The sequence below is a fragment of the Netta rufina genome, assembly GCF_964035555.1.
Source record: "Netta rufina genome assembly, chromosome: 9".
Classification (NCBI taxonomy): Eukaryota; Metazoa; Chordata; class Aves; order Anseriformes; family Anatidae; genus Netta; species Netta rufina.
Genome location: NC_140132.1, coordinates 12,637,521 through 12,665,100, shown reverse-complemented (window position 1 = coordinate 12,665,100; position 27,580 = coordinate 12,637,521). Strand labels below are relative to the sequence as shown.

The following is a 27,580-nucleotide window of genomic DNA, read 5'->3' as shown; positions in this document are numbered from 1 at the left end:
GTGAAGCTATGGATAGGATAAGGGATGCAGATGTTGTTAAGAATCATAGCACAGTCCAATTTATTTTTCCTGTGCTACTTGCTGAAATGGTGACTATTAAATTATTATTTTTTCTTCTAAGTTTGCTTCCAGTTATTTTGTGTCACTTCTAAGCATTTGGCTTGGTAATTCTCCCCATGTACATTTTTTTCCTTCTGTTTCAGCTTTGGCAATATAATGAGCAAAGCATGCTCTAAGGATGTGACTCATTTCCATCAAAACAAGCTTCCTGAGCACCACAAAAGAGGCAGGGAGTTGACCACGGGCCCTGAAAATTTTTAGGACAATTTTAAACGTGAATCAGCTGGCAACATAAACAGAACAAGTTATTCCTATGTGCATCCAGTGCCACTGTAGCCAGCTCTATGGCTGAAAATCAGAAGACTACACAGATGGTACCATCTGACTGTCTTCTGCGAATCGTTCTGGTGCTGAAAAACCCTTCTGGGACAGACGATCATAGCCACAGAAGGGTCTGTAGCAGACACACATGCTACACCTGTCGATGTCCTGTTGGATCCCCAGCATTTGCCAGGTACCTCTGCACTATTGGGCTGGCACATTCCAAGCACAAAGGCTTGATGATCAGTGAGTGAAACCTCGTGCCACTATAGGTTTTAAGTTCCATTAACGATGTGATTAAAATCCTGATTCTAGCCTGGCTGTGAATGCAGTAAAAATTGTGGCTCTTTGAGCTCAAACTCGTCTCTGAACACCGGTTTCCCTTGTCCCACCAACTCCTGCATTGAAAGAAGTGCAGGCAGCAGGCCAGGAGCTGCTGGCATGTGGTTCTACACTGAATCTTTAGGATGAGTGTTTAAAAGTCTGTGATGGTACTCTTCTTTTATGCAATAAGCTTGTTCTTTCTTTATATACACCAGCTCATAAGCCAGGAGTTCATTTTATATAGACATACATAGTCCAGTTTACATCAGCTGCAATTCCCAACTATTTAATCAGAAAGAAGTGTTGTTACTGCTATATGGAAAGAAATACAAATTGCAAAAATCCTGAAGTTGGTAGTTTTCTTCTTTTGGGACACAAGCTCTTTTTAAAAAGCTGTACCGTTTGACAGCTGAATGCCATTCAGCATTGTCATTTTTAACAGCATTTTTGAAGTAGTTTAAAATTATTAAAATTAACAACACTGAGACACTTTCAAATGGTAATGATGCTGCACTTCTGCTCTGATAGATACCTGTCTCACTAAAATCCACATTTGAAGCACTTTAAAGCAGAAACATCCACTAAGATTAATAAACTCAGCTTGACAGTTCCTAGTCCAAGTGCTTATAATGACAGAGATGAAAGGCTTGAGGAGTTATTGCAGAAAAGTGATAATTATCTGACAGACATTTCCATGACATTTTAAAGAAAATGGGAGCATCCAGTGCTCTTTTCACCTCCTCTGTGGTAATGCTCATCAGTGGTTTCTGTTTGCCTATCAATATATTCTGCTTGGAAAGTTCAAGTAATCCAGCCAAGTGCTGACACTTACGTGATAATAAGAACCTACAGGGAATTAGTTTCTTCAAGAGCTACTGTCAGAACTTTATTAGAAGTAGGAGAACTCTACACTCACTAAAAATGATTAAAATTACTCTTCCCTGTCTTCAATCTCTGTCAAGCCTATACCTAAAACGTTCCTACTCCCCTCTGCTGCCAGGCCTCCTGCCACACAATTTGTCTATGACAAACCCTGCTCATAACAATCCTCTGATCTCAACAGCAAGTTAATTATTTAATTGTTAATTAGCCACTAGCCACAAGGCTGACCACATGATGCGAGTAAGTACGGGGAAATGGAGTTTACCTATGTCTGGTTTGGACAGTATTGAACACGCCACTTTTCAGTGCAAAGCCTGACCTACCAAACCAGTGGCCTCTCCCTCATTTTCAATTACCATTCTCATGCTATCCAATCCAGATGAAACTTCTACTAGGTAAACATGCCTTCCCCCCCTCCCCTTCATAAATTGCTTTTCTCTTACTGTTGAGTAATATCCAGGGAAATACTTTATAGTGAAACTCCATTCAATAGGGCTATTTTACATTATCCCAATGCTGCACATTGAGAAATCCTATTGTGGCTACCTCCCTCGTTAAAAAAGCCAGAAAACATTTTTATGATGAAGTTAGGCTGCATTTAAAGAAATCCCTCATGTTTCATAGCCCTCCACCACAGGAAAATACGTTCCTTAGTTGATGCCTTCATTTACAATATGCTATTCTGCTTTGTGGCTCTGTTTCGTGGAGCAGCAGAGCGACGCTTCACTGAGACTGATCCGCAAGGCATTAATGAAATAAAAATACCGTATTGCTCATCTTGATATAAGCAGTGGTTTTGTCTGTGTTCTCTCATACTTGATGTTACGCCACCACATAAAATTAGGAATATTTCAAATCTTCTGGTGCCCTGGATTTTATATTTACTGAGTTTCTGAGTTAGCTAGCAGATATATCAAAAATCTTAAACAGAAGCTCTTCCTACGGCTCTGGATCTAAGGAGACGAAGGAGTATCTAGAACATAGTTCATTCTACCAAGCAAAATATGTCATGTTGTCACGATAAGAACATTACTACTTTTTCAGAAGCTTCATGTGAATAGCTAATGTGTCAAGTCTGCAACTAGCAACAAGAAGGCTTGTATATTAACCCAAAGTTTTCATGCTTTTCTAAACCCCTGGAGTATGCAATGCTGTTATTCCCTGCTCACCCTGGTTATTTACACACTGCTGGTTTTTGACAATTAACACTTTTTTTTTTTTTCTTTTTTTCTTGTTTTCCAAATGCTGTGTGCGCTCATAGCTTGCACAGCTGGACATGCAGTGTGATTACAAGGATGTTCTGCTTGCTCTGGGGACCTTGATTCTTAATTCTTCATGTCTTCTTGATGCTAGTTTTGTTTCTGAAGTAACTAGATTTTGTAAACTGGTCTTGGTATGAAAGTAGTACCTTATGTCCATAAATTGAATTCTGGGTTAGATGACTCTTTATTTGCCCTACTGTAATTGCTTTGTCTGTAGTAAATAGTGTCTCTGTCTGTCTCTAATAAAATTTTAGTTTACTTACTAAAATTTATTTTACTATGACTTTTAGTTTACTTTAGTTTACTTGTTTAGTAACGTACAGTAGCAAAGATTAAGAATTTAATGAAACAAAACCCTCAAAAGTGGGATCCTCACAACAGACACTGCTCTTGGTTCATGCTTCAATCCAGCTCCTGTTCCCGGAGCCACATGAGTGCAGCCAGCTGCACTTTCACTGCTGTGCCCACGTCTGCGTGCCCCGGGAGCCAGCTGGCTCCCAGCAGACTGTAGCTGGTGTACAACCTGACACAGACACCAAGGACAGAGAGTGAATGCTGGTGCTGCAGCTGCTGTGCACTCTGCTGAGCAGCAGCCTATATGAAGCAGAGCCTAAAGTGGGTGCAGGTCTTAAAGTGAACCGAAATCTGGAAACAAAATAATCAGCTATCCACAATTACTCAATATCCACAATTTGAAACAATTACTTTCAAACATGTCCATGGCACATAAGGACAAGTTACTAATAAGCACATATTCGTAGACTGCACAGGTTCTGAGGGTTGTATTTCTACAAATTTTCTGTACAGATAAGTGGTGTCAGGCATTTCTGAAGTATTACTGGCTTGCACCAACTATACCTCACCATGACAGCTCTGAGAGTGAGAACCCTTCTCTGTGCAAGTGAGGCAAGTTGGGCTTTGTTACACTGGACCTATTCTTCCTGTGAAACTGAGTTTGTAAAGAGATCAGTAATGTATTCTGAGCTGCAGCAACCATCGTCCATATACATGCTGCTTTCATAGCACTTATGCATGTGACAAGAGTGCTGGAAGATTTATATCAAAAGAGCATTCTCCTCAGCTGTCCCCAACCCCTTGAAAGCTCTGTTTATTCCCTGGTAAACTGAGTCTGCTCAGTGTATCACTGACATGAAAATAATTAGGCCACTGTCTCCATCCTTTCAGTGTGTACCTTGCTCCTTGCCAGCTGAGGCTGGCAGAGATGATTCCAGCAGTGATGATTTTTTTCTTCAGCTTCATGGTATAAAGAGCAATGCTGGGAACGAGATACCCCGTTCTTCCCTAGCTGGCAGTCTTCCAACATAATTAAAAAATGGGGCTCCTATTTCAACTTGGCATCATTTTTGCATCTATTTTGTGTGAAAGCAAAGGGTTCCTAGGAGGTCAATGAAGTTTTGATAAGGGCAAGTGCATTGAGGTAAACTGGAAAAAAAACATTTGCACAACCTGATGCCCACGTTGTATTTCTGTTATGGTTGTATTAGATGTCAAGAGGATGTGTTTTATTCCCACACACGCTCCATGAGTGAAGTATAAAGAAAAACTGACAAGTTCCTAAGTAAACTGTTGGGGATGCTTGTTACTGTCTCATAAGGAAAGGGCATTGCTGTAGATTGCCTAACTTACAGCTCTTTCTGTCATCATCTGCTCATCATTCCAACACAGAGGCTGGGGGTGAGGGCATCAATGGCATACAGAGCTTCGGTGGACAGAAACAAAAGAGAAGCACGCGAGTCAATTAGCAATGCAAGTTGGCAATGACAACTTCCTGCCTTCAAAGACAGAAGTTTCCAGGAATTATTCTTATCCAGGAATCCCACTCAGCAAAAAGAAGTTTGCAGACTCAGAGACAGAAAGAGAACTTGCTGTCACCTGCCTATGTACATTCTAAGGGTAGTATAAATACTAATACCTTCCAGCATTTTTCAAAAGTATATATGGTTATTAATCAGGCTAGCATTATTGGGGTGGAGCTCAGTGCTCTTGCAGGGCAGTACATTACTGGGAGTACTGTGTGTTGTTCTAAACCCTTCTATCTCCCCCAGGGAAACAGCTAACAGAGCTTTAGGCAAGATCTGGAGAAATGACTACTCCTCTGTTGTGTAATCACCTGAGGTGAGCTGTAGTGATGGTTACAGGCACTGTTTAGACAAGATGAAGCCAATGTTTTCTTGGAGTAAAAGAGAACAAGTGATGCCACGCTCTCTGTGATCCTCGAATAAGAAGTCTTCTTGGACATTTTCAAAACACTTCAAGATACAGCAAGAAACTTACATCCAGATTTTTTCCACTTAGATGCAAGCCCCTTACGTGTCTGGATCAGGAGCAGGATCGCTCAAGGGTTTCTGTTTATTCAATGGAGAGACAACAGCACCCTCAGGGAGTGACCGGGATCTGAGGGGGGTGGATGCACTGTCTAGAGAAGCGTGTCTGTCTTCCAGAGATTATAGGGGGAATCTAAAGCAACTACATCACTGTCACAGTGCCTAAATGAAGTATCTGAAGTTTGATGGGATGAATTGGTATCACAGAAGTATCTGAAAAGTTCCTCAGAAATTTAAGAAGGAAGATGCCACACATTCCTTAGATTATAAAATTGATTCCTAACTGCTTCTGTGCTTCTATCTATACAAATGGGGACAGCCTGGGGAAGCTTCCAGGAAATTCTATTATGCTTTATAACTTGGTTGGTTCTATTTAGGCTCTGTCAGCACTGGAGTTACCATATTACTGTGGCTCAGTGTCTGGCAGGGAAAAGGACACTTGTAATGAAGAACATGTAATGAATTATAATGAGGGCAAGTGTAAAGTCCTGAATCTGGGCAAGAACAACCCCAGACAGCAGTATAAGTTGGGGACTGCCCTGCTGGAGAGCAGTGAAGGGGAAAGGGACTTGGGGGTCCTGGTGGACAGCAGGGTGACCGTGAGCCAGCACTGTGCCCTTGTGGACAAGAAGGCCGATGGCATTCCTGCGTGACCTGATCTAGGTGTTCCTGGTCTGGCAGGGGGATTGGACTAGATGATCTGTCACAGCCCCTTCCAGTCCCTAACATTCTGTGATTCTGTTAGTTTAAAGCTTCATCAGGTTAGACAGAAATACCTTAGAGCTTCAGAGAAGTTAGGGCAGGTGTATAGATGATATGCTGATGTGATGCAGAAAGAAGATCAATTTATGCATACATGGATTTGCTCTATGGAGATCCCTTTCCAGCTCCTAGTCTCAGAGGTGTTCTCAGATGCCAGTCTGCAGGAGCCAATCAATGCTGAACATGAAGAGTGGGGATGGGTTTTTCTTTCTTACTGAACCAGCCGAATTTGCCTAACCAGCTGCTTTGATTCAGCAGAGATGCCTATTAATAGGAGCAATCCCAGTGAAGTCAGTACCTGCAGTAGACAGCTTTTATACCCTGAGTTAGGATTATTAGATTTTCACTGTGCTAATTCTGATGGAACATGAACTCTCTTGATATGCCTTCAACTTTCTAAGTCTCTATTCTGCAATTATTCTTTTTCTTAACGTATAGTAGGGCCTGGCTGAGACCAAAGCCCATTGTGTACCCTAGAACTACACAAAACATAGCAAGAAGAATTCACATCCCACAGATGTTACATTTGTCAGAAGGTCTGTAGCTTTTTCAGACACTTACTTGAGGAAACAACGTTTGCAAAATCAGCCTTAACTCTTATGTCTTTGGCTAAATTAATTTCTTTGCAGACATGGATATTTACTGAATGCTATTGCAGAGTTGCAAGCCAGATGATGTACCTTGAAATACAAGCACAGTTGGCAATATAACTGCAGTGAAACCCCAATCCTTGAAATCACTTTATCTATTGTTCTTGCTTGAATGGTTTTGAAAAATAGATTTCTGCTTTGGAGCTGATTTATCAGTCTGTTCTAAGTAAATAAACAGCACCTGATCTGGTAAATCAGTCTCTTAGATGGGTTGTATTCACTCTTTTTGTACCATGTCTTTTAAATGGTAAGTTAGTGAGGTAAGGCTGTCTCAGTTTCCATACATACAGTGCACAAGAATGCCCAAGCCTCTGTAATTACTGTGATACAAACAACAACAGAACTTTCAATTTCTGCTTTGCTGTTAGATCATGGGTCAAGTAATGTAAAGAGCCCTTACTGTCTGCTCTGAAGCCTTTTTCATAGAGATGAGGTTTTCAGCAATCGATCCACACACTGTAAAAATCAGTTGCATGCTGGCTCCATGCCTGGACTTTGATTGTTCCCATCGCTGGTTTCTGGTGAATGCTTTCTGCAAGGTATATAGAAATTGTCGAGTAATTGTCTGTTAAGCTTCTGTATATGCAAAGAACATACAGTATGGAGAGCTTTATCCTCTGTAGGTTTGTCAGTTACTGCACAGATCGGCATTGCCTTAGCATTTTTCATGACATTCTAATTAAGGGCTGTTTCTTCCAGTGCTGGCCCAACATATTAACATAAGAAAAATACCTTCAGTGCTTGAAATAAAAATCTTTACAAATTTCATTCTGCTGGTCTTTTGTAACAACCTGCAAACACTTCCAGACCCAACACAGTAAGGAAACAAAGAGAAAACTTTCGCCCTGGCTCAAGTTCAATATGATTATCTTGGCAAAGTTCAGGCTGCCAGACCCTGTAGCACTGTTATGTTACCATGTTAGCAGCAAGGGTTAAAAGGGATGTTTCTTAACATTGTCTAGGCATACATTTCTATCTTCTGCAGCCTTTCTACAACAGGAAAACCTAGGTACAGGCTGGAAGGAAAATACTCTGCATGCCAATAAGATTCATACTTGAGCTATTTCTGGCTGATATACCATCTAGAGAGTTTTGCTTAGACAGAGTAGATTTTCCTGCATATTTTCTGAGGTGCCCACCTCCTTTTTCTTCTACAAGTTGGATGCTGATGCTATATGCTTCGTTCTCTGTTCCTCCTCTTCCAGGCCTAAAATGTTTCTGCTTCAATGTCTGTGTCTGACGTTCAACTCGATCACACTGCACATAGGTCCTGTCCTAATTCACAGAGTTGTAAAAGAGAAAGAAATTTTGACACAGCAATTTCGATGGAGGAGAACTGAGTAAGTTAAAGCAGTTTTGGTGTTGTGAGAAAAAATGTCAGGAGGTGCAGAACAGTAAACGCAAGATATAATAAAAATCTGGGTCCGCAGGCTATATGGAAGAGTGGAGGTTTGAAAAGAAGGAGAATTAATACAAAGCAGTAGATGAAGAGAGGCATTTCTGAGGCACATTTCCATGCCAGCCTTCTCTTTGTTTTGCTGAGAGATATTTTGCTTCTGGCTTGTTTGAGCAACAGCAAATGACACTACCCTGTGTGGTGCTCTACTGCTGCAAGTCGGTCAGATCTCAGTGGGGTATACTTGGCAGAAACATTTCTTAGCAGAGAATTCAGAGTACCTGGGTTTGGCTGTGTATAATGCCCTGGCCTTCTTTTAGGGCAGTTTCTGGAAAGTAGCTGTCAAATTTTCTGTTTTCACTTGGAGAAAACCAGAATACCTCAGGACTGTATGACAAAGCTGAGCTGCAGAATAAAGCACTGTCAGTCAAGAAGCTCTACCCTTAGCCAGAGCTCCTGTTGCTTAATAAAAAGGCATGCAGAGGCTTCTGGGAGATGCTGTTATTGGAGCTGTTTGCTATAAAAAGCAGAAGTCAAGCATGAACACTTCCTACACATTTCAGCGTAGCCAGTACACAGCACGATAACTCCCAAGAAACAACCAATCACCATTCTGCACTTGGTGACGACGTGCTTAAACCTCTGACTCCTGGAAAGGAAGGCAAAAAACCACGGGATCTATGACAAAACCTCCTGAAGACATGATGATTTTCACTGATTCCACTGTTGAGCAGGCTAGGTTTAACAGGAAAGGTTCAACATGAATTTAAGCCAGCACAGAACAGGGTCTTCAGAGCAAAAGGAGGAAACAGACTTGTACATTCGCCATTCCAATGAGATTCAAGAATAAAGTTTGGCAAAGAAGATGCCCCCTCACCAACAGTTATTCCAAAGTTGACTCTTGACCGACATCCTAATCTTCAGTAACAAGCAACATGTAACAGAAGCTTCTATACCTAGCTTTAAGTATTGACAGACTAGAATATAGACCAGGAGCAACTATGGTGGTAGCCACTGGGCAGTCTGACCAGGGAACGTAAGCATATGTTGACTTGGCACCAGGAGGTGTAGATCAACTTCTCCACATTGGCACAGATTTTTAATGTGACTGTACTTGAGACTTACTGTCCCTGACTTGTGCTTTAGTCTCTTCTATGAAAATGGAGTGTAATTATTTCAGCCTTTCCTTCTTCTCTTGCCATGTCTTCTGTAGATTGCGAGCATCAGTGTAAATCCTCTCTGTGAGAGCTATCTTTAAATGCTAATGGAACAGTACAGCCAATGTCAAGTAAAGGTGAGAGCCAGAGCCAAAGTAATTCAGAGGAAAAACTCCCACTGACACCGGCTGCTTCTCAGGTCCAAACACAGTTATTAGTGGAAAACAAAGATGTGTTGTAGAAATTGTTTTCTCTTTTCCTCTTTGGAATGGCTGCAATGAGACAGGGTTTTTTGTTTTGTTTTGCTTTTTGCAAGTTGCAAAGGCCCTAGACCACCTCTGGTGATTCTGTGCTTTTAAAAACTGCCTACAAATAAAAGCAAAATCCAAGCAGGCAGTTCACTAACAGTGAAATGGCTCTCCAGTGGTGTGACCTGCAGGGATGTCTGATAAGCCTGTGGTCTTTCTCGACTGGTTTGGTTTTGATCAAATCCAAACAATAGAAGCTGACAATAAAATCCCAGAGTCTCACCCAGAAAGTTCCTCAGCTTTCGGCCAGGCTTTTTGTTTCTCTGCTGTTCGCAGTGCACTCTGCAATCTGCTGCCTGGCAGGCTACACTGGCCTCAGCATCATGAAGCAGCAGACATCTTATTCGCATGTAGCTTGCCCTACTGTTTCCTCTAGACTAAGTTTCTGAAGAGATCGTTGTATTTGGGAAGCATACGGAGGTGTCTGCAGTGCCACAAACCACAGGCCAGAGGAAGGCAAGAGAGCAGGCATGTTTTCAGTTATGGATCAAAAAGGAGTATTCCCTACCTTTGTCACAGTCTTCTCATGCAGTTGAGCAAGCTATCAGTATGCTAGAGGAGGCAGTTAGGCATTGTCCTGCTTAAAAGTGAGTCCCATTTTCAAAAGCAAATTAGGCTTTTCTCACCTCTGAAGCCTTGGCCCCACAGATTTTCCTAGGCATGTCTTGAATTCAAGTTCTGGAATTGCTTTGAAAATTCAAATCTTTTCTGTCGATGCACCGGATGGTTGTGTTGCACATCACCCTTAGCAAACCCCAACTCCCAAGGGCAATGAGAACTGGGAAGACAAGTGCACAAGCCTTTCCTTGTGTGTCTGCAATCACAATATACTTCCATGATCCCCAGAAGTATAGCCGCACATCCTACAGTCTGCACTGCTGCGTCCTTATTCTTAGCCACATTCAGCTTGAGCAGTCTGTGAGCACACTGGTTTCCAGATAACGTAATACAGATACGCTATGTTTTGCAATTCCATGTTATGTTTTGCTGCATGGATATGCCATATGTTGCATACATGTACTTGAGTGGAACAAAACCCAAAGAGACATAAAAATTTGTGCCCTTCACTTCAGTTCCCCACATATTCACTTTTGCAGGTAAAATGATCATGTGCCAAGGAATTTTAATCTTGGGTGCAAGGCCACGTACCCCTGGGAAGGGTAGAAGCTAAGAGCTGTCCACTGAGAGAAGTCAGTGTGTTGAGGCAGTCTGGATAAAGATTTTTCTCAAAGTCTACAATTTAACTTTCTGTTTGGGACTACTATATTCACAGCTGAGACAACACAACCTTCTGCAAAACTAGAAATATGTCCTTTTCCATCACCCTCTCATAAAGGAAACCTTATATGTTATTTACAAACTGCAGAGTTGGCAGTTTTACAAAGACTTAATCAAGCTTGCTTTATTTTTGGACCTATCTTCTGCTCTGCTCTTCTCCCCTAGTCCCTACCTCCTTTCAAATTGCCCTCAAACTTCCTAGTTAAGTTGTGGAAAATTAATAAAAACAATAATAACCATATAACAGATTTTGAGTCCCAGTTCTTTTGATTCATATTCAAGTGTTCTCTAGCAGCAGATCTTTCTGCTGCAAATAGGGTTGTTTGGTCAGCTTCTTAACATTTTTAATTGCTTTTAATATCTTTCATTTCATTAACTTGCAAGCAATGCTGGTTCTTAATTATTATTATTTTTTTAATCTGGTTGAGCACTTTACCGGTTGTAGTAGCATTAACTGCATTAATTATAGAACTTAATAATGCTGGCTTGTATTTTAATTAAATTAATTTGTTTTACTTTAATGAAAATGTGTGTTCTGCCTGGTTTAGAGTTAAAATACATTTTATGAACAGAGGTAGGAAATCTGAGATTTAAATTTCAGCAGCATATAAAGAATCTATGAAGACCCTCAAATAACTGTGGAGATTTAAACAGCTACGTTGGTAGCACTCAAAATTTAATGCATATCGGAGAGACGACCATTATGCCAAAGGCTACCATACAGCTCAATTTTTACAAGTACATTTTTCAGAACAGCAATTTCTTAGGCATATAGCAATTTAATTTTCCAATCGAATTTTAACTGGTATGTTGTAACTACAGCTGGCAAACTGAACTTCAGCCTTGGTTTCTTGGACTCAGGACAATAACTGCATTAGGGAAAAAGGGCTTTGGTAACTCTGAAACTTTGATTATTATGAACAGGCTTAAAATTTCAACAAAGTTTTTACTTCCATGCCTCAGTGGCAGACACACTTTTTTGTCTGTTCACATTCAGACAAAACATTCAGCTAAATCTTCCAGTTCTTTTGCTCTAGGTACAAAGACTCAGACCCTCAGCTCTGCAGCACAGCTAGTTAGAAATGCCCTGATGAAAGTTTCATCTGCAAATGCAGAACCCAACACTTTTAATTCAAAACACTTCAGGTTTTACTGGGATGATAACCCTGACATAGATTTTTATGGGTTTCCAATATATGCTAAAGTTTCTGGCAAACTGAAGATCTGGTGGTTCCTGCATCTGTGTTCATAGCCCTAATTGGACTTCCAAGGTCAACACAGCACAGGACATGGCTACAAACAGCTGCTGTACAAACCCCTGATGTTCTTCTGTGGCTGTGGAGGTAATCATTCTTGAACCACCATGATAGTTTCTCACTGAATTTAAAATTCATTTTAAAACTAATCTAACCAAAGTTTTAGACAAAACTGGACAGCCAACACTGAACACATATCAAAAAGGAAGCTGTCCCATGGTAACTGTACGCCAGTGATAGGATCTGCTGATGCTCCCAAAAACTCAAGAGGAACATTTTTCTTTCTGGAAGAAAGCTGCTCACTCCCCCAGTTTAAAGATTCTAAAGAAATATTTTCTCAACAACAAAAGGCAAATGGTTTTAGCCTGAGAGAAAAGCCTCCTACATGAACAGAAATGAATTTTCTGCAGAATTTACTCCACACAACTCTTATTTACTCATTTGTTCTGAAACCTGCAGTTCTATTTATAGGTAGAAGATCTCCCTTTGAGAGAAGGAGTTAGGAGAATCTTATCAAGTAGAGATAGAGCACTGACAGCATTAAACTAGGATGCTGCTAAGTGTCTCTGCTAACTATGGTGCATAGTGCAAATTAACTAAAGCAAGGAGCCTTGGGCCCCTTACCAAGGTAAGTCTCTTAAGAGTGTGAGCCTATCCTAAAAAACTGGCAGAAACTGGTCCTGCGGATGGACAAGAGTCAAGGAGCAACTGAGTCTGCGCAAAGACAAGAGGTCAGCTAGCAGTGACGAGGAAGAGTCATCAACCTTCATCCCCAAAACCGCCAAAGACCACCACCAGGAGACACTGCATAAGTGCAGATGGGAGGAGTTTATGGAAACAACTTCTTGGAACTAATTTTAATACAAAGCGGGGACAGGTTATGAATATGTATAGGCATATTGTGAAACTTCATGCATATGTAACTCGTTACTGCATATAACTAAGGCAGGTTGCTGTGTCAGGTGCCCATGACTTTGGCGGGACTACCCCCTGTGCTGCCCAGCGCTGAATAAACATAGCTACTGTACAATCTTACTGATTGTGGAGTCTGTTTTCCGCAAGTCACCTTTATCCCTCCTGTTCTGCCTTTACTGCTTTTATGGTGCTTCAAAGACACATCAAAGAATGGGATAGCTGGCAGCCACAAACTGCTATTACTGTCACAGCCCTTCTGTGTGATTCCGTGTTAGAATTGCTGTTGTGTTCCAGAAGAGAACATAGATGGGAGGGAGGAACTCTAGCAGGTTGTTGACAGACCAAGTGAAATTTTATCTATGACAAACATTACTTCTGTATCATTCAGTCTTTTGGCTGAAACCAACCTATTAATGATGTGGGTTTTATCTCCTTTATCTTCCTTCTACTTGGGGCAACGATAGAAGCCACATTCCCTTGTGTCTTAGCAGGATGAGTCTGGGGGAAGTTCTGAAAGGAAGCTCCAGAAGAAATATTACACCTGGCTTCCTAGCCATTTACATTATTTTTTACATTATTTTTAAAATGTAACAAGTTTAAAAGGTTTTGGGTTAGAAACGGAAATCCCAACTGTGGAATTAACCAGTTAGTGACACTGTGTGTGCTCCTTCAGCCCAGGTTCTTCAGCGTGTGAGCAGCACGGCCCCAAAGAGCGTTTCGAGCGAGCACGGCCGCGCTGTGCACACGCTGAGGCGCCCGGCACCCAGCGGCCAGGCCCGGGCTCTGCCGGTGATGGCTGCGGGGCCGGGCCGGGGCCTGGCGGTGCCGGGGCGGCGCAGCGCGGCGGGCTGACGTCAGGCAGGGCCGGCCGGGAGCGGCGGTGGCGGCAGCAGGAGGTGAGGCGGCGGGGGCCGCTCCGGGCGGCTGCTGGGGGTGTGGGGGGGGTCCCGCAGCCCCCGGCGGGGGGCGGGCGGCCGGGCGGCTCGGGGCGCTGCTGCCCCGCGGGGAACGGGCCGAGGCGGGCGGCGCTGAGGGGTGAAGGGGTTCGCGGCCGAGATGCGCGGCTCTCGGCAGGGAGAAACCGGGAGAAACCGGCCCGCGCGGAGCCGGAAAGTTCCAGAAGTGGGAAAGGCGCTTTGCGTTAAAGCCGGGAGCTGTAGGGCGGCTTCTGACCGCTCTGCCGGGCCTGGGGCTTGCTGTAGGCGCTCGGCTGCTTTGGGAGCGGTAACAGCGAGGCAGGGAGCGGCTGTGGGTGCTGCCCGGTGCCTGGCTGTGCCCTGAGGGTTGTGTGGCCGAACACCTCCGTCTGCGGGCACCCAGGCCTGCTGCTACCTCGATGGCGTTAATCCAAAGCGCTCCGGCAGCCACAAGTCGCAGGGAGCGCTCGGTTTGTTCTGGAGTTCACTTTTGCCATCAGCTGCCCGGGTTTGAGAATAAGAAGTCGGCCGAAACGAGCTGTGGGATGCTCCACGTGATGTGCTGGGAGAGAACAAACAGCCCCACGCCTTCCCCGTGTTTACCCTTGTGTTCAGCTTAGGGCGTTCCTGCTTTTCGATTTCAGTCACCAAGGAACTTCTGCCGAGGTTTGTGACAAAAGGAACTGATTTAGCAGTATTTCAGTACCACTTTCTGCGCTGAGCTAGCTTAACAAGCAAACACGGCACAGTTGCAGCTGATCTTGCCAGGTGGTCTTCTGGCTCTGGAAATACTTTTAAACATAATGTGGGTCGAACGTGAATGCTGTGTTGGGCTTAAGTGAGTGCTTGTGCTTAAAAAAGGACCAGAGAAGAATATCTAATTGTTTTTACACCTCCTACATTAGTGCTGACAGATTGTTCTGTGTGATTCATTGCTCGCTATCCAGAGCAGGAGTTTTAAGCTCTGTGTTGGGAGAACGTCGTTCTTGCCTCTGAGATGGCATGCAAGTGCTGTACAGCTGCTGAAGCCACTTGCTGTTGTATCCCCAGCTGGCTGTGAGACATTCTGTACTGCGAGACTTTGATTGTGAGGCATCCAGTAATCACAGGCAAAACTTGATCTGTCCACAGAGAGGGGTTTTTTTCTTCATTTCTTCCCCTTCATGTGTCTAAGTTAAATCTAATTATGCTGTTGTGTAACAGACTAGGTTTACAGGCAGCTACAAACACTCAATGGCCTACTCTCATGCTTGCAGCAGAACAGGAGGTCATGCAAGTTCTTCATTGGCTCTTTCCTATGATTCTGTGGTGTTTTAGTAGTGTTATCCCTAGTTGGAAGGGACCCACCAGGATCACCGAGTCCAACTCCTGGCTCCACACAGGTCTACCCAAAAATTCAGACCATATGACTGAGAGCACAGTCCAAACGCTTCTTAAACTTGGACAGGCTCGGTGCTGTGACCGTGTCCCTAGGGAGCCTGTTCCAGTCCATGACCACCCTCTCAGTGAGGAACCTCTTCCTGATGGCCAGCCTGAACCTCCCCTATCACAGCTTAACACCATTCCCTTGGGTGCTATCGCTGGTCACTACAGGGAATAGATTGGCACCTGCCCCTCCACTCCCGCTTGTGAGGAAGCTGTAGACCATGATGAGGTCTCCCCTCCCTCTGTAGCCCAGTGACAACAGGATGCTTGTACCTCAAAGCAGGACCTGGTTGGTGACCAGGATTAAAATAGGATAGGAGTTTCATGCTCCCTTTCCTTAGGCTGTCAGCTAAATGTTTGTTTTCCCAGCAAGCAAATAAAAAAGCCTTCTAAAGTTTGTCTTGGAGTTTAAACTTTATCTGCACATGGTTCTTACTTGTCACACCCAAGCCTGTGCTGGATGTGGTATTCTTTCAGTATGAAGTCCTGATAGCTATAATCTTTAGTTGTATGCTACAATATTTGCCCAGTAAGGGCAACTGTGAAACGGACACAGTACAAGTAATACGCAATAGATCGCATATATACGTCTATCAGAAAATAAGCAGATGCTTACAAACGTTATATTTATGAAAAGATAACAAAACTCTCTTTCCTTCCTCCTTTCTCCCCCACTTTCAGCCATTCCTTTTCTGGTAGGACATACGTCATAAAATCAGCTTTCTCCTTCCTGTTTAAACAGTGTCAGCTCTTGTTTTGGTGAGACTTCCAGTCAGCAAATGAAAAAAAAAAAATGAAGGGAAGTTCAGAAAAAGGGAGGGAGAAAAGGATGGAGGAAGTGAGTTTGTTTGGTCACTTGACACTGCAGAGTAAAGGGAGTGCAGGTCAAGGGAACAACTTTGAAAGCAACTGGTGACAGTGAGTCAAGCAGCAGTCACCAGTCTGACTCTTCTCCAAGTTGCAACAGCTGTAATCATAAACTTGTGCATTTCCAGTTAAACTTAAGAGTGGCCTCTGATAGTCTCACTGGATTGCTACAGTCACACTTGCTGAGTCCTTGTTCCACTTGCTGAGTCCTAGAATACTAGTTAGGCCTTGGTAAATATCTTCAGTAGAGATCTACCTTCTCTGTCTGCAATATTAGTGGAGTAAACCATGATATTCTAACTTGACATGCCTCTTTCTCAGATATTGTGAAATACTGACTGCTCACCCCCATCTTCCTCTTCTGTCTGCCAGATAAAGTAACAATGGCATTTGTGAAGAGTGGCTGGCTGTTCCGGCAAAGTAAGTCATGGGCCTCTTAACTCCTCTTCTCCCCCCTCTGACTAATTTCTTAAAAAGAGTCGCTAGGTCTGTGGGTTTGTTTGTTTGTTTTTCTTAAACTATAGGACACTCCCCTAAGTGGCCTGCCGTAACAGCATATCCATGTGCCCTTTTGGGTATACTAGTAGAAAACTATATACTACATCAGAGGTATCTGATTGGCCTTCAGCTTCAAATGCTGCTCTGTAATTAATGTTAAATAAGTGGATACTTGGAAACTTTACCTGACACCTTACATTCATGTCTTCAATTAGTCATGCCCTCTGTTTGTTCTTGCAGCAAATTAGAACTAAAGCACCGAGTTATAGCCCTTAAAATAAACTCTGTTGTGACAGAGTAGTAGATAAAATATGGAAACCAATTTTGTAATGTTCTAAAACAGGGATACAGGGATGTTGTAGGACAGGATTTTGCCTGGAGCCTAAGAGTGCCTTTGTCCACCGGGGCAGCTGGGAAGGATATCTTTATTTTTATTAAATCTAGGACACAAATACTCTCTAGTATGTGCCCTCAAAAGTGACTATCTTATTTTAAAGGTACTATTTTACGGCGCTGGAAGAAGAACTGGTTTGACCTATGGTCTGATGGCCGTTTAGTATTCTATGATGATCAGAATCGTCATGATATAGAAGATAAAATCCACATGCGAATCCATTGCATCAACCTCAGAGTGGGGAATGAATGTCGAGGTAAGAAAGAAACCTTCAGGATTTGAGAGATTCTTTCCAACTTCAGTGCCTGCAGTTATAATACCACTTGATCAGAAGTAAACATGCCCATGAAGTGTGAAACCTTGCTGTTAAAGAAAAAAAACAACCACAAGAACTCCCCAGCTATGAAATTCCCTTGTAGATGTCCATGGCATGATGTCACCATGAGTGTTTGCTACTTCCTTCTATGACTGTGGAACAGGATATGAACAGGATATTTGCAGTAGGCTTTTGTGTCTAATCATAGAGTGCTACTGGTGAAATTATGGTGCTGGCTGGAGGGAGAGGCAGGACTCAAAATGGGAAACCTCAGCAGATTTTTTTTTCAAGCATTACTAAGTTCACTTCTAGCATTTGTTAGTACTCCACTCGATGCTGCATCACTGAAGGACACAAGTGTTGGAGAGCATTTACTGCTGAGTACAGATTGGTTCTGCTATAAGACACTTGCATTTATTAAGACCAATCTTCAGAGCTAGTTACCTTCAGAACATATTCTAAAGAGTAAGAGCAGGTTATTTCTTTATGTCAGTTGTTCTGATGTCATGGAAAGCAGCTATAACAGGCCATAATGTATTTTGTCCAGAGTTTTGCATAAACTATCTCCTTTCTTGTAAATGAGATCATGAAATTCTGGTTACTTCCAGATACTTCCTTACTCATTATTTTTTTTCTGACTCAGATTTCCAGCCTCCAGAGGGGAAGCAGAGGGACTGTTTACTGCAGATTGTTTGTCGTGATGGAAAGACAGTCAACCTCTGTGCAGAAAGTGCAGATGACTGCCTGTAAGTTGGTCAAAGAGTATTGGTGTTGCTGCCTCTTCCTCCTTTTATCTGTTCTTCTCTCTCCCCTTAGATATTATCCTTCCTTCAGACTTTCAGAGACGTGTTTCAAGAAAATTTTCAAGCAGGCTCTCAGTTATATAAAAAAAAACATAGCTCTCCTGTAAGTTGCCTAACTCATGTAGGTGTAGTTCTTGCAAACTAACTGCAAGTCACTGAAAACACTGAAGGATAAGGAGGAGTAAATGCATCTCATTAATACGGTTAATGCAAAACACGCTGAACAGATTTTTTTTCCCCTCTCCCTTTCTTAAAGTAGTACATAACCCTGCATGGTCCAAGGACCTCCCAGTCACTGAAAAGAAGAACACTCCAATATTGTGAACTCTCAGCTGAGCTTAGCTATGTGTAGTTGGATAACATCTATCAGCAGTGTTTGCCAAGTACGCATTGTGCACGCTCCCAGCCATATAGCATGGGAGAATCTGTGTGAAGTCTGTGTACCTTCTGTTCAAACTGTCATAGTGTCTAGGCCTACACCCTCTAGTCAGGACAGAAGCAGTTGTTCAGGCAGGAGAAGAATTTCTATTCCTTATTCTGAGTGTGCCTGCAGTGAAGATCTTCAAATACATTCCTTCACATGATCCTTTTCTTGTTCCTTCTCACTCCATCTCAGCTTTGCAAAGCTTTTTTGCAAAATTTTTTTTGCAAAAAATAATTATTTTTCAGTCTTGGTGTAACACTTTGATGCATGCATTTTAGTGCACCATTAGGCTTTCACCTTAAACTCTGCTCCTGCAGTACCTGTATTTGCCAACCTTATTTTTTTTATAGTCTTAAAGTGGCATAATTTTTTATCAGTGTTCCACTAAACAACATTTTTTCCACAGAGCATGGAAAATTGCTCTTCAGGATGCCAGAACACATACAGTAAGTGTACTACCTAAACTTCATAATGATAGAGAAGAAGCTTGTCAGTGATATCTGTAGTCCATCAGCTGGCCTTTGATGTTCCATCCTTCTCTGCTAGAGAAGAACAGGGTCATGAGCATGATGTAAGGTTTGTGGGTGGGGAGAAGCATGATCTTCTGGATTACCAGCACATGTCAACCTTGTAACCAAAGCCAGGCAAATATGTTCTGGGTGAAAGTGAATGATTTCAGAAAGTGATTTCTCTGGATGGATGTGAATGTTTGGGAAATCAGTCTCTAAAGAAAGTAGGCACTGAGGCTGCATGCGAACTAGCAAAAATGCATTTTCCACTCCTACTATCTGTTGCCTACCAACTGCTAAAGGAAGCTTACTGCAAGTATGAGACACTTTTGACCTAAACAAGAAGCTGGTCTTTTAATGTAAGATCCACTACATTGTGGGATGACTCTTGGCAGAGAGCAAGAGGTGCTTGGAAGGGAGTGCAGACACACCAAGAAGGATTATACAACTTTTTCAGCCTCTAAGCCACTAAGATCATCATTGTAGACTTCTGATATTAGGGATAAGAATACAAGGCTATTGTAACAAATCTTAATCATCTTTAGAGAGCTCCTTGAAGATTCAGGTAAGCTGTCACCTTTGCCTCATGACTGCCTTCAAAAAGGGCCAAAATTACAGCTGGCATTTGAAAGGAAAATCCCTTAAAAAAAAACAAAACAAAACAAACAAAAAAAAACCACCACCCAAATCCCTAGATTTAAACCCCTCTTACTGCATCTATTTTCAGTCTCCTCATGGCCATAAAGTGACAGGTGGCTAAGTTCTGTTAGAAGGTGCAGGTCCTACTGGCACCTATCACAGGTTTCCTTATTTGCACTTGCAGCACTTGGTGTTATTGCTCTAGGGTGCCAGGAAGCAGTTAGCTTAGTTATGAAGATGTTTTTTTATCTGTAAACTGAGGATGAATACTAGAACAACTTCTAAAACTGAAATGATGAAAGGAGGGAGTGAGTCTATGTGCTTGCATGCACACATACGGTTAAGAAATTTAAGAAACTGTTCAGCTCTTTCCTGTGGTTGATCAGGATTTGTGATCTCCCAGGTCTGCTCTCCAAGTAGTTTCTCATTGCAGAGCTTTATAAGGCACTCTGCTTTCTTAACATGCAGCACATCTAAATGTTATTCTTGGGGTCATTAAGCTTTAATCCTCTTGCTACTCTAGTTGTGTGGCTGTAGGGAAAGGTGTTAACTGCTATCTTTCCGTGGTATTTAGGGCTACGTGGGATCTGACGTGATGTATGATGAGACAGCCATCTCCTCAGCCCCTCCTCCCTATACAGCTTATGCTACACCATCACCTGAGGTAAGAGTTGCAGTCAGGAAGCACTAAAATAATGGAGTAGCAGAAACAGCCATCCTTTAGGCACTCAAACTGTACTCCCAAAGTGCTGTGTTTCACTGTCAGATCCTGCTTTAAGGTTTGTACAAATGGATGGTGGGAGTGAGGCACTAGCAAAATATTGTCACTCCTATTTGAGATGGATTTCCAATGGAAGGGGTCAGACAGATGTAGCTGGGAGATACATAAAGGGATGGATGCACAGTGAACTTAGAAAATTAAGCTACCTAGAGACAGGGAAGTTATTTGGTTAATCTGGAAAAATCTTGGCTATGCAGCCTCTAGTATAAGGCGGTGTGCCCACACTTTCAAATTCTGTAAGCACTGGAAGGATATAAAATCAGGGGTTTTAAAAATAGGATTTAATGACTGGAGCTGTCATTTGTACCACATGAAGACTTTGCTGTATACAGGATGTCATAGCAATAAATCAGCTCTAGCTCCTGGATGCACAGTTGTTCTGCATTGGAAAAGGAACAGAATGGGGGCTGTACCAATACACACTGCTGGTTGTTCTGACAAAGGTGCAGTTTTGGGGATTCTTGCTTGTTGCGCTGCTCTGCTGCAGCCATTGTTAAGAAATAGATGTGGTACTGGGAGCTATATTAGCTCTGGGCTAACACTGGGCTTTCTTTTTCAGAAAAAAAAATTGCTTTCAAAATATAAGGCTTGAATCATGAATCCAATGTTTACTTGCTGTGTGCTAGGGGAAAGCTGTTTGGAGATTTTTTGGGATCAGCTGTTGCCTACCTGACACTTCTGAGCTCTCCAGAGAGCTGTTATTGGCATGCAGGCAGAGAGGAGGAAGCTAGGGGTGAGAAGTGAGTACTGCTTAGTAGTATTTTTTTTTTTTTTCCAGGAAGCTGTTCTGAATCCTTTCCAGGGAGTAGTCTAGATCAGTACATACCAGGTATTTTAGTGAACCCTGAACTGCATTAGGAACAAGGGAGAATTGAACAAAGTACACCAATGGATATATGACAAATAATACTCTTGTAATAAACATTTTGGACATTTTTTTATTTCACCAGGTTTATGGCTACGGCCAGTACAATGGTGCATATCCTGCTACGGGTCCTCAAGTCTTCTATGCCTCCAATGGACAAGCCTATGCTGTTCCCTACCAGTACCCATACCAAGGTAATCAGTATCAACCATATCCCCCACATTCACCAAGAAGCTTCATCCCCTTAACATTAGAGAAGACCAAGTAATTGGCACATGAGGCTGGGTTCAGATGTAACTTTCAATTTCCTTTACCACCTGCCACTCCTGCACAACAGAGTGATAGAAAGAAACCTAACTTGTAACTGGTACCAGAGTGCCCTCACCCTTCCACAGCAAATTGAGCACAATGGAATTTAAGTGATTTAACCTTGTGACCCCAGTGTATTTAAATTACTTTAGTAATTTATACTAAGTTATACTACTACTACACTACTAATAATAAATTATACTAAATAAAAAAATCTTTTCAAAGCACACACAACTCTAACTACAATAGTCAGCACATTTTCTAAGGAAAGATAGGAGAGTTAGAGGAAAATTAGCTCAGTACTCCGTACTGGGCATAGATGGAAATTGTGATTCATCTGATGCTCTCAACTGTAGTTTAATTTTTACCAATGCTGATATCTAGCTATTACCCCAGAATTAAATGAAAATATTCCAAAGGTAAATCCACTCCCAAAGCATGGTATTAACTTGTTCCTTTTCTGCATGCTGGAATTGCTGTAAGAGGGTACATTCAGCCTTGTGAAGTCTTCTATTACTGTTTAGGTTTGTGTAGCTTTCAGTCTCCATAAAAGAGAAAGAGACTACAATTTTAGGGTGTGCTTTTAGCTAAGTAACCTTAATTTAGGATTAACTTTGCATAGAGAACCCCAGTCCTACAGAATCAGGGGCTTAGGGTAACATGGGTAATATAAATCAGATGATGTAATTTACTAAGTGAGTGTTTATGATTGGCTCCTCAAACAAGAATCTATTCTTTTCCACTTTTTTTTTTTTAACCATTTGACATTTGTTAGGTTATTTCCTTTGTCTTTTCCACTTTTTTTTTTTTTTTTTGTGACAAGGGATGTGTACCAGCCAAGAGCTCTTAAAGCTTTTCCTCCTGTAAGTTATAGGAGTGCTAAGATACAGGTCATGTACAAACATACAGAGGAAAGAGAGTTCTGTTGGTTCTCAGCAACTAAAAAGCACCAGCTTGGTGAAAGTCTGAAGAACCATTTTTAACAACTACCAGCGTGCCTTGGAAATCAAGTCACAGAAGTCTGTCTGATAAAAATACAGCCAGAAACAGTAACTCTCCTAAACAGTTTGAAAGGTTGGTGTGTTAAGGTACTAGTTATGGTTTGGGGATAGCAACCAAGCCTTGGTGTTTCCCTTCACTAGAGTTACTGCAACTAAATCTTACAGGGTCAAGTTCAGTCCTATCAACTAACTTAACCCCTGTATCTTCAGCTTCCTTGCTTGTTTCATTCTCTGAACTGAGATAATCCTTCTCATGAGGTTCCCAGTGCTATCAGCTCCAGTTTGAGTGCTTAGCCATGCATTGAGTCAGTGAGAGGCTTTACCATTTGAGTTAGATTACTGCAGTATGTTTCAAAAACCACTACAGTATCTTTGAAAATACTGAATCTTCCTGAAATGTCTGAAAAAGAAAGCAATACTGTTACATTTGCTTTGCAGATAGGAGCTAAGTCATAAAACTTATGTCAGGCAGAATTTAAAAAACTTCGTTGCAGAGCAGGGGTCAATGGGTATTTTCTTGAGTCTTAGGTTAACCCCTTACTACTGGGCCAGTCTTCATGAAAGATGTGGCAGCTGTCACCATACAAGGGACCACTGTAGTAGAAGACTGTAGAAGGCTGAATTGAAGTATTAAGGAGCAATTATAGAGTAAATAATTCTTTTTTTTTTTTTATTGGCAAACAACTGGCTTAAAAGCTAAATTTTTTTTGAAACTTTACTATTTGCCTTAACTCCAAGTTTGAATCAATTTTTAGATGTATTCCCAGCATAAAAAACCCACCATCTGTTTGATGGAATGATACAAGTAATTCATAGGCTTAACTAAAATAAATGCAGGACAATGTTCAATTTTACTTCTGTTATGAACTTTTCTGTAAGATTTGACTGCTTATGAGGCTAGGAATGCTGCTAGTGTTCTGTAACTTTTTTTTTTTTTTAATTATGGAGGCTGAATCCAAAGCAGAGATGTATTCTACCTTTGTAGCTGACATCATCATAGCATTCAACAGAAGGAACAGGGTAAAGGAACTGTCACATTTTGAAATCCCAATGCATGACATTATGATCTACGTTTCTTTTGCCTTCCTCCTAACAATCTCTTACTACCTAGGACCTTACGGCCAACCCCCTGCAAACCATGTCATTATTCGAGAGCGGTACCGTGACAGCGATGGAGACCTTGCACTCAGCATGCTTGCTGGAGCAGCGACTGGAATGGCTCTGGGATCATTATTCTGGGTCTTCTAGACTACCCATTCCTAATCTTTGTAGTTCCAAAAACCTTTGTGTGCAATAATCTATTGGCAATGTTGTTTACTGTTCAACTTTTAAAATGCAATAGTTATTTTTCAGTAGCAGCATCTTAATAACTGATTCTTAACTGTCCAAAGGGGAGTTTAAAGGCACTATTTAGTTAAGCAGTTAGAGAAGACGTATTGAACTTTGTTCTGGTGTGGTAGGATCTGTAGTGATAAGGATCAATATGAGCACCAATGTAACACACTAGCAGTCAGTAGCTTAATGAACTGACTTAACATAAACATTGTAGAAGGATATTTTTGGGGGGGTCTAAAACCCAGGCCAAATAGAAGGCTTATAGGAGCCCTGAATCAGCATATATATATATTACTGGTTTCTGAACATTCCCCACACAAGCATACAGCTCAGCTCCAAGTCCTTGGCATTAGACAATCTGCCATGCTTAAGGACTTTCTGCTTTAAAACTTGCCTGCAGATGGTAGTGTGTTTTCTTAAATGGAGTCCTATACTTGTCTTTGACACCATCTAGGCAAAGTTGTCTGAAAACATATAAAGCAAACTGCTAAGAAGCAGTAGCAGTCCTCCGTTTTTATTCTCCCAGAAATATGAATGACCAGTGGCAAGGAAGACCAGTATGTGGTGTTCCAGCTCACTCTTTATCCTGAATCACTCCCCTCTGTTCAAATGGAAGCAATGGATCTCTAGTTTTGCAAGTTGTTCTCCTTGTCTGTAGCAGTCAGTCTCATCAGATGCTGTAACCACCACACTGAGGAAGAAGCCATTGCCTGATCTCTCTGCTCATGATGACATTGCTGTCTCTGCAGGAGGAGAGCTAACTTGAACAACCCTTGCCTTGTCAGCCCTGCCATTTTTCCCTCTGCATGCAGTAATAGTCAAGAGAGAAGAGACACAAACAGCACAAGTGCAGACAGGCACTTTGGTATCAGCTGCTGTGCCACAACTGGGATAGCATCTGCTTCTCCTCAGCCTCTAAGGCTTCCTGAACCAGGTTCATGATTTGCAACTAGGTTTGAGCACAGCTGAGACTGGGTTTGTTCTATGCACAGTACCTCTCACCTATAACAGGTTTCTTCTTTGCTTCCATGACTTAAGGAAAACACTCCAAGGAACCTACGTGTCTGTTTATGGTTTTGCAGCTGGTTCCATACACAATGTGCTCCTGCAGGCTGCTGTGCTATGAACTGAAACCCAGAGTGCAACCATTGTGTGTTGTAGTGTGTTTCATTATCCTGCTCTAATCCATGCTGAGCTGTGCTTGGCAGAGGAAGGAAAGCTGAGAAGAAATGCACCTTTTTTAATGAAGTAAAAAGAGGCAGGGTGCCCAAGTTGAATTCTGTATAGTAAGAGGACTTATTTTTATACTTTCAGCTTCCTGTAATCATACTGTTGTAATGTTAAGGCTTTCTTCTTTTTATGCTTTCATTCAGAAGTAAATTTATTTCCTCAAAGTTCAGAGGGTTTCAGGTATGTCAGAAAAGATGAAAGTAGATGAGAATTTGCATCTGTATGAATAGAGGTGAAGCTCTGACATTTTTCATTTCGTGCTAACGCTGTTTTGGCTGTATCCTATGTATTTAAGCAATGGAGGTCTTAGACAAGTTTGGATAACAGGCAAGGGAAACGCTAAGTTTTCCTGACTCTTAGGACCAACACCAGTTAACTGAAATCATCAGAAGAAAAACGTATGTTGTCTTGGTTGCATTACTAAGAGCGGGCCTAATCCAGGGATTGTGAACTTTCACGAAGCTTTGGCTTGGAGCCATATATCAATGTCCATGCATGTCCCTTCAAAGATTAATAAAAGCTGCATATGTTCTGCCAATGATGTGTAGTAAGAGGGCTTTACTTGTTGGAGGTTCAAGAGAGGACTAAAGTAGAAGTTTCCTACTAATAACCCAAACCAAAAGGAGATAGAGTACACTACTGAACTTCTCATGGAGGCCTGGCAGCACTGAGCTCAGAAGGATGGTGACTGCCTGAAACCTACACAAACAAACATTTCTAACCTTCTTAAGCCTTGAGATAACTGAATATAGGTCTACACTGCTGTTTAGTTTGTGTTTTCATATATAACTGACTATGCAGAATGCCTCCATCTCTTGTTCCTCCTTGTGTGATATTTAGCTTGGGGGGGGGGGGAAACAACTGAACATCATTCCAATTTCCTTTGAATTTCATAAGGATCGTGAAAGAATAGCGCAAAGTGAATCAGCTCAGATGTTTTTTCCTTTTTATTTCTTAATACCAAGAGCTGTTGATCATAGCAGGGAAACATGCCTTGTGTTTTCAGGAAGTAGCTGTATCTGGGTCATCAATTTCTTCAAGTGAAGTACATACGAAAGATTCTGTTGATCACAGAATATTCTTGGGCTTTTCTTGGGTTTAAAATCAAAGCAAGGAATTAACTATTTTAAAAGTTCAAACTGAAGCATTAAGGATACCACCTTACCAAATAGTGCATTTCAAGGGGAAAAGTTTTGCAAATTGAAGGTGAAAATTCCAATGCAGTCTTGGTAACAAGAAGGTGCTTTATACAAAATAGTGAGCTCCTTTTCTATCCTAGTAGCACAGGCATTTAGAAGTCAGAAAACAAATGTATGAAACTGTGCTATGATATAAGAAATACTTCATAGATGCAGGCATGAACTGAAGGAGCAGGGCCAGAATGCATTTCAGGTCTTGGAGGTACTGCCACATCAACTTCTGCAGATAGTTGATACCATAGTAATGGAAAGAGACAGAGTTATTGGTGCTGCTTACACTGATAGTGGGTTTGGCAAGATCATTTTCAAAACTGATGAAAGCTGTAGTCCTAAACTTGTTTCTAAACAACGCTCTTCATGATGCAGTGATTCCAGTTATAACTGCACAGCACCCAGGCACAGACTTTCCTTGCTGGATCCCCATACTTCTTAAAACTGTGGGAACTCCACAGCCACTGAAGGATGAAAAAAACCTGTTCCACAGCAGTTATGGCCTATCCAGAATTAAATGATAGGGCTTACAGAGGTCTTGAGTCTATGCAGGTAGATGTGACTAGCTTTTTTGCATACTAAAAAATCCTGGACCTGGATCTCTTCTTGAGAAAGGGGTGAAAATGCTTAGCCCTTTGGTAAGCCCAAACATCTTTAAAAAAAAGGTGAACCAGGTGTCCCTCCCAAAGTCTTACATCTGAAAACAGCTATTAGCTTCTCCTAGTTACAGGTGGGGGACTAAGGAGGACTCCCTCTTTCAGAGGGAGGGTACAGGCTTATGAACTAGGGAGGAGGTTGGTGGGCAGTGTTTATGCACAGAGCAACTGCACTGATTCCTGGCATTTTTCTGGTGCTGAAAAACATTCTGAGCTGTGTCTAGACAGAGCTACCCTAAATGTCACACAACATGGGTTTCACTTTGTTCTTCAGTGAAGATTTAGTAGGTGATGGAACCAGCTAACCAAATTGAGCAAAGGAAAAAATTCCTAACTCTTCCTCAAATGCATTTGTGTCTTTTCCTCCTCATGATATGGCTTTGATAGATATATCCTGAGGAGTAGCATTTAGCAATTTTTTTTTTACTAGTAATGTGTACAAACAAATAGTGCACAATGCAATTGCTCACCACTCACTGACCAATGCCCAGCCTAACCCCAAGCA

The 27,580-nt window shown here is 41.9% G+C and overlaps 1 protein-coding gene across 3 annotated transcripts; it reads left to right on the top strand.

Moving 5' to 3' along the window:
• The first annotated feature begins 13,703 nt into the window (after positions 1-13,703).
• PLEKHB2 (pleckstrin homology domain containing B2) lies at positions 13,704-27,482 on the top strand. Of its 3 annotated transcripts, none has more exons than XM_084291731.1 (8): positions 13,704-13,812; positions 16,498-16,545; positions 17,121-17,273; positions 17,977-18,079; positions 18,967-19,006; positions 20,283-20,372; positions 21,440-21,548; positions 23,776-27,482. In XM_084291731.1, the coding sequence occupies exons 2-8, from the start codon at positions 16,509-16,511 to the stop codon at positions 23,910-23,912; spliced, it is 669 nt and encodes a 222-aa protein (XP_084147857.1). In that variant the 5' UTR covers positions 13,704-13,812; positions 16,498-16,508; the 3' UTR covers positions 23,913-27,482. The 3 variants fall into 3 exon arrangements, with proteins under 3 accessions (XP_084147857.1, XP_084147856.1, XP_084147858.1); XM_084291730.1 differs by having other exon boundaries at positions 13,780-13,812; positions 16,447-16,545; XM_084291732.1 differs by lacking the exon at positions 13,704-13,812 and adding an exon at positions 14,304-14,499.
• The last annotated feature ends 98 nt before the right edge of the window (positions 27,483-27,580 follow it).

Bases quoted from the DNA above. Each gene is read 5' to 3' on its own strand.
- PLEKHB2 (XM_084291731.1), top strand. From the start codon at position 16,509: ATGGCATTTGTGAAGAGTGGCTGGCTGTTCCGGCAAA. The intron at 19,007-20,282 runs GTAAGTGTACTA...CGTGGTATTTAG, and splicing joins AGGATGCCAGAACACATACA to GGCTACGTGGGATCTGACGT. The intron at 20,373-21,439 runs GTAAGAGTTGCA...TTATTTCACCAG, and splicing joins ATGCTACACCATCACCTGAG to GTTTATGGCTACGGCCAGTA.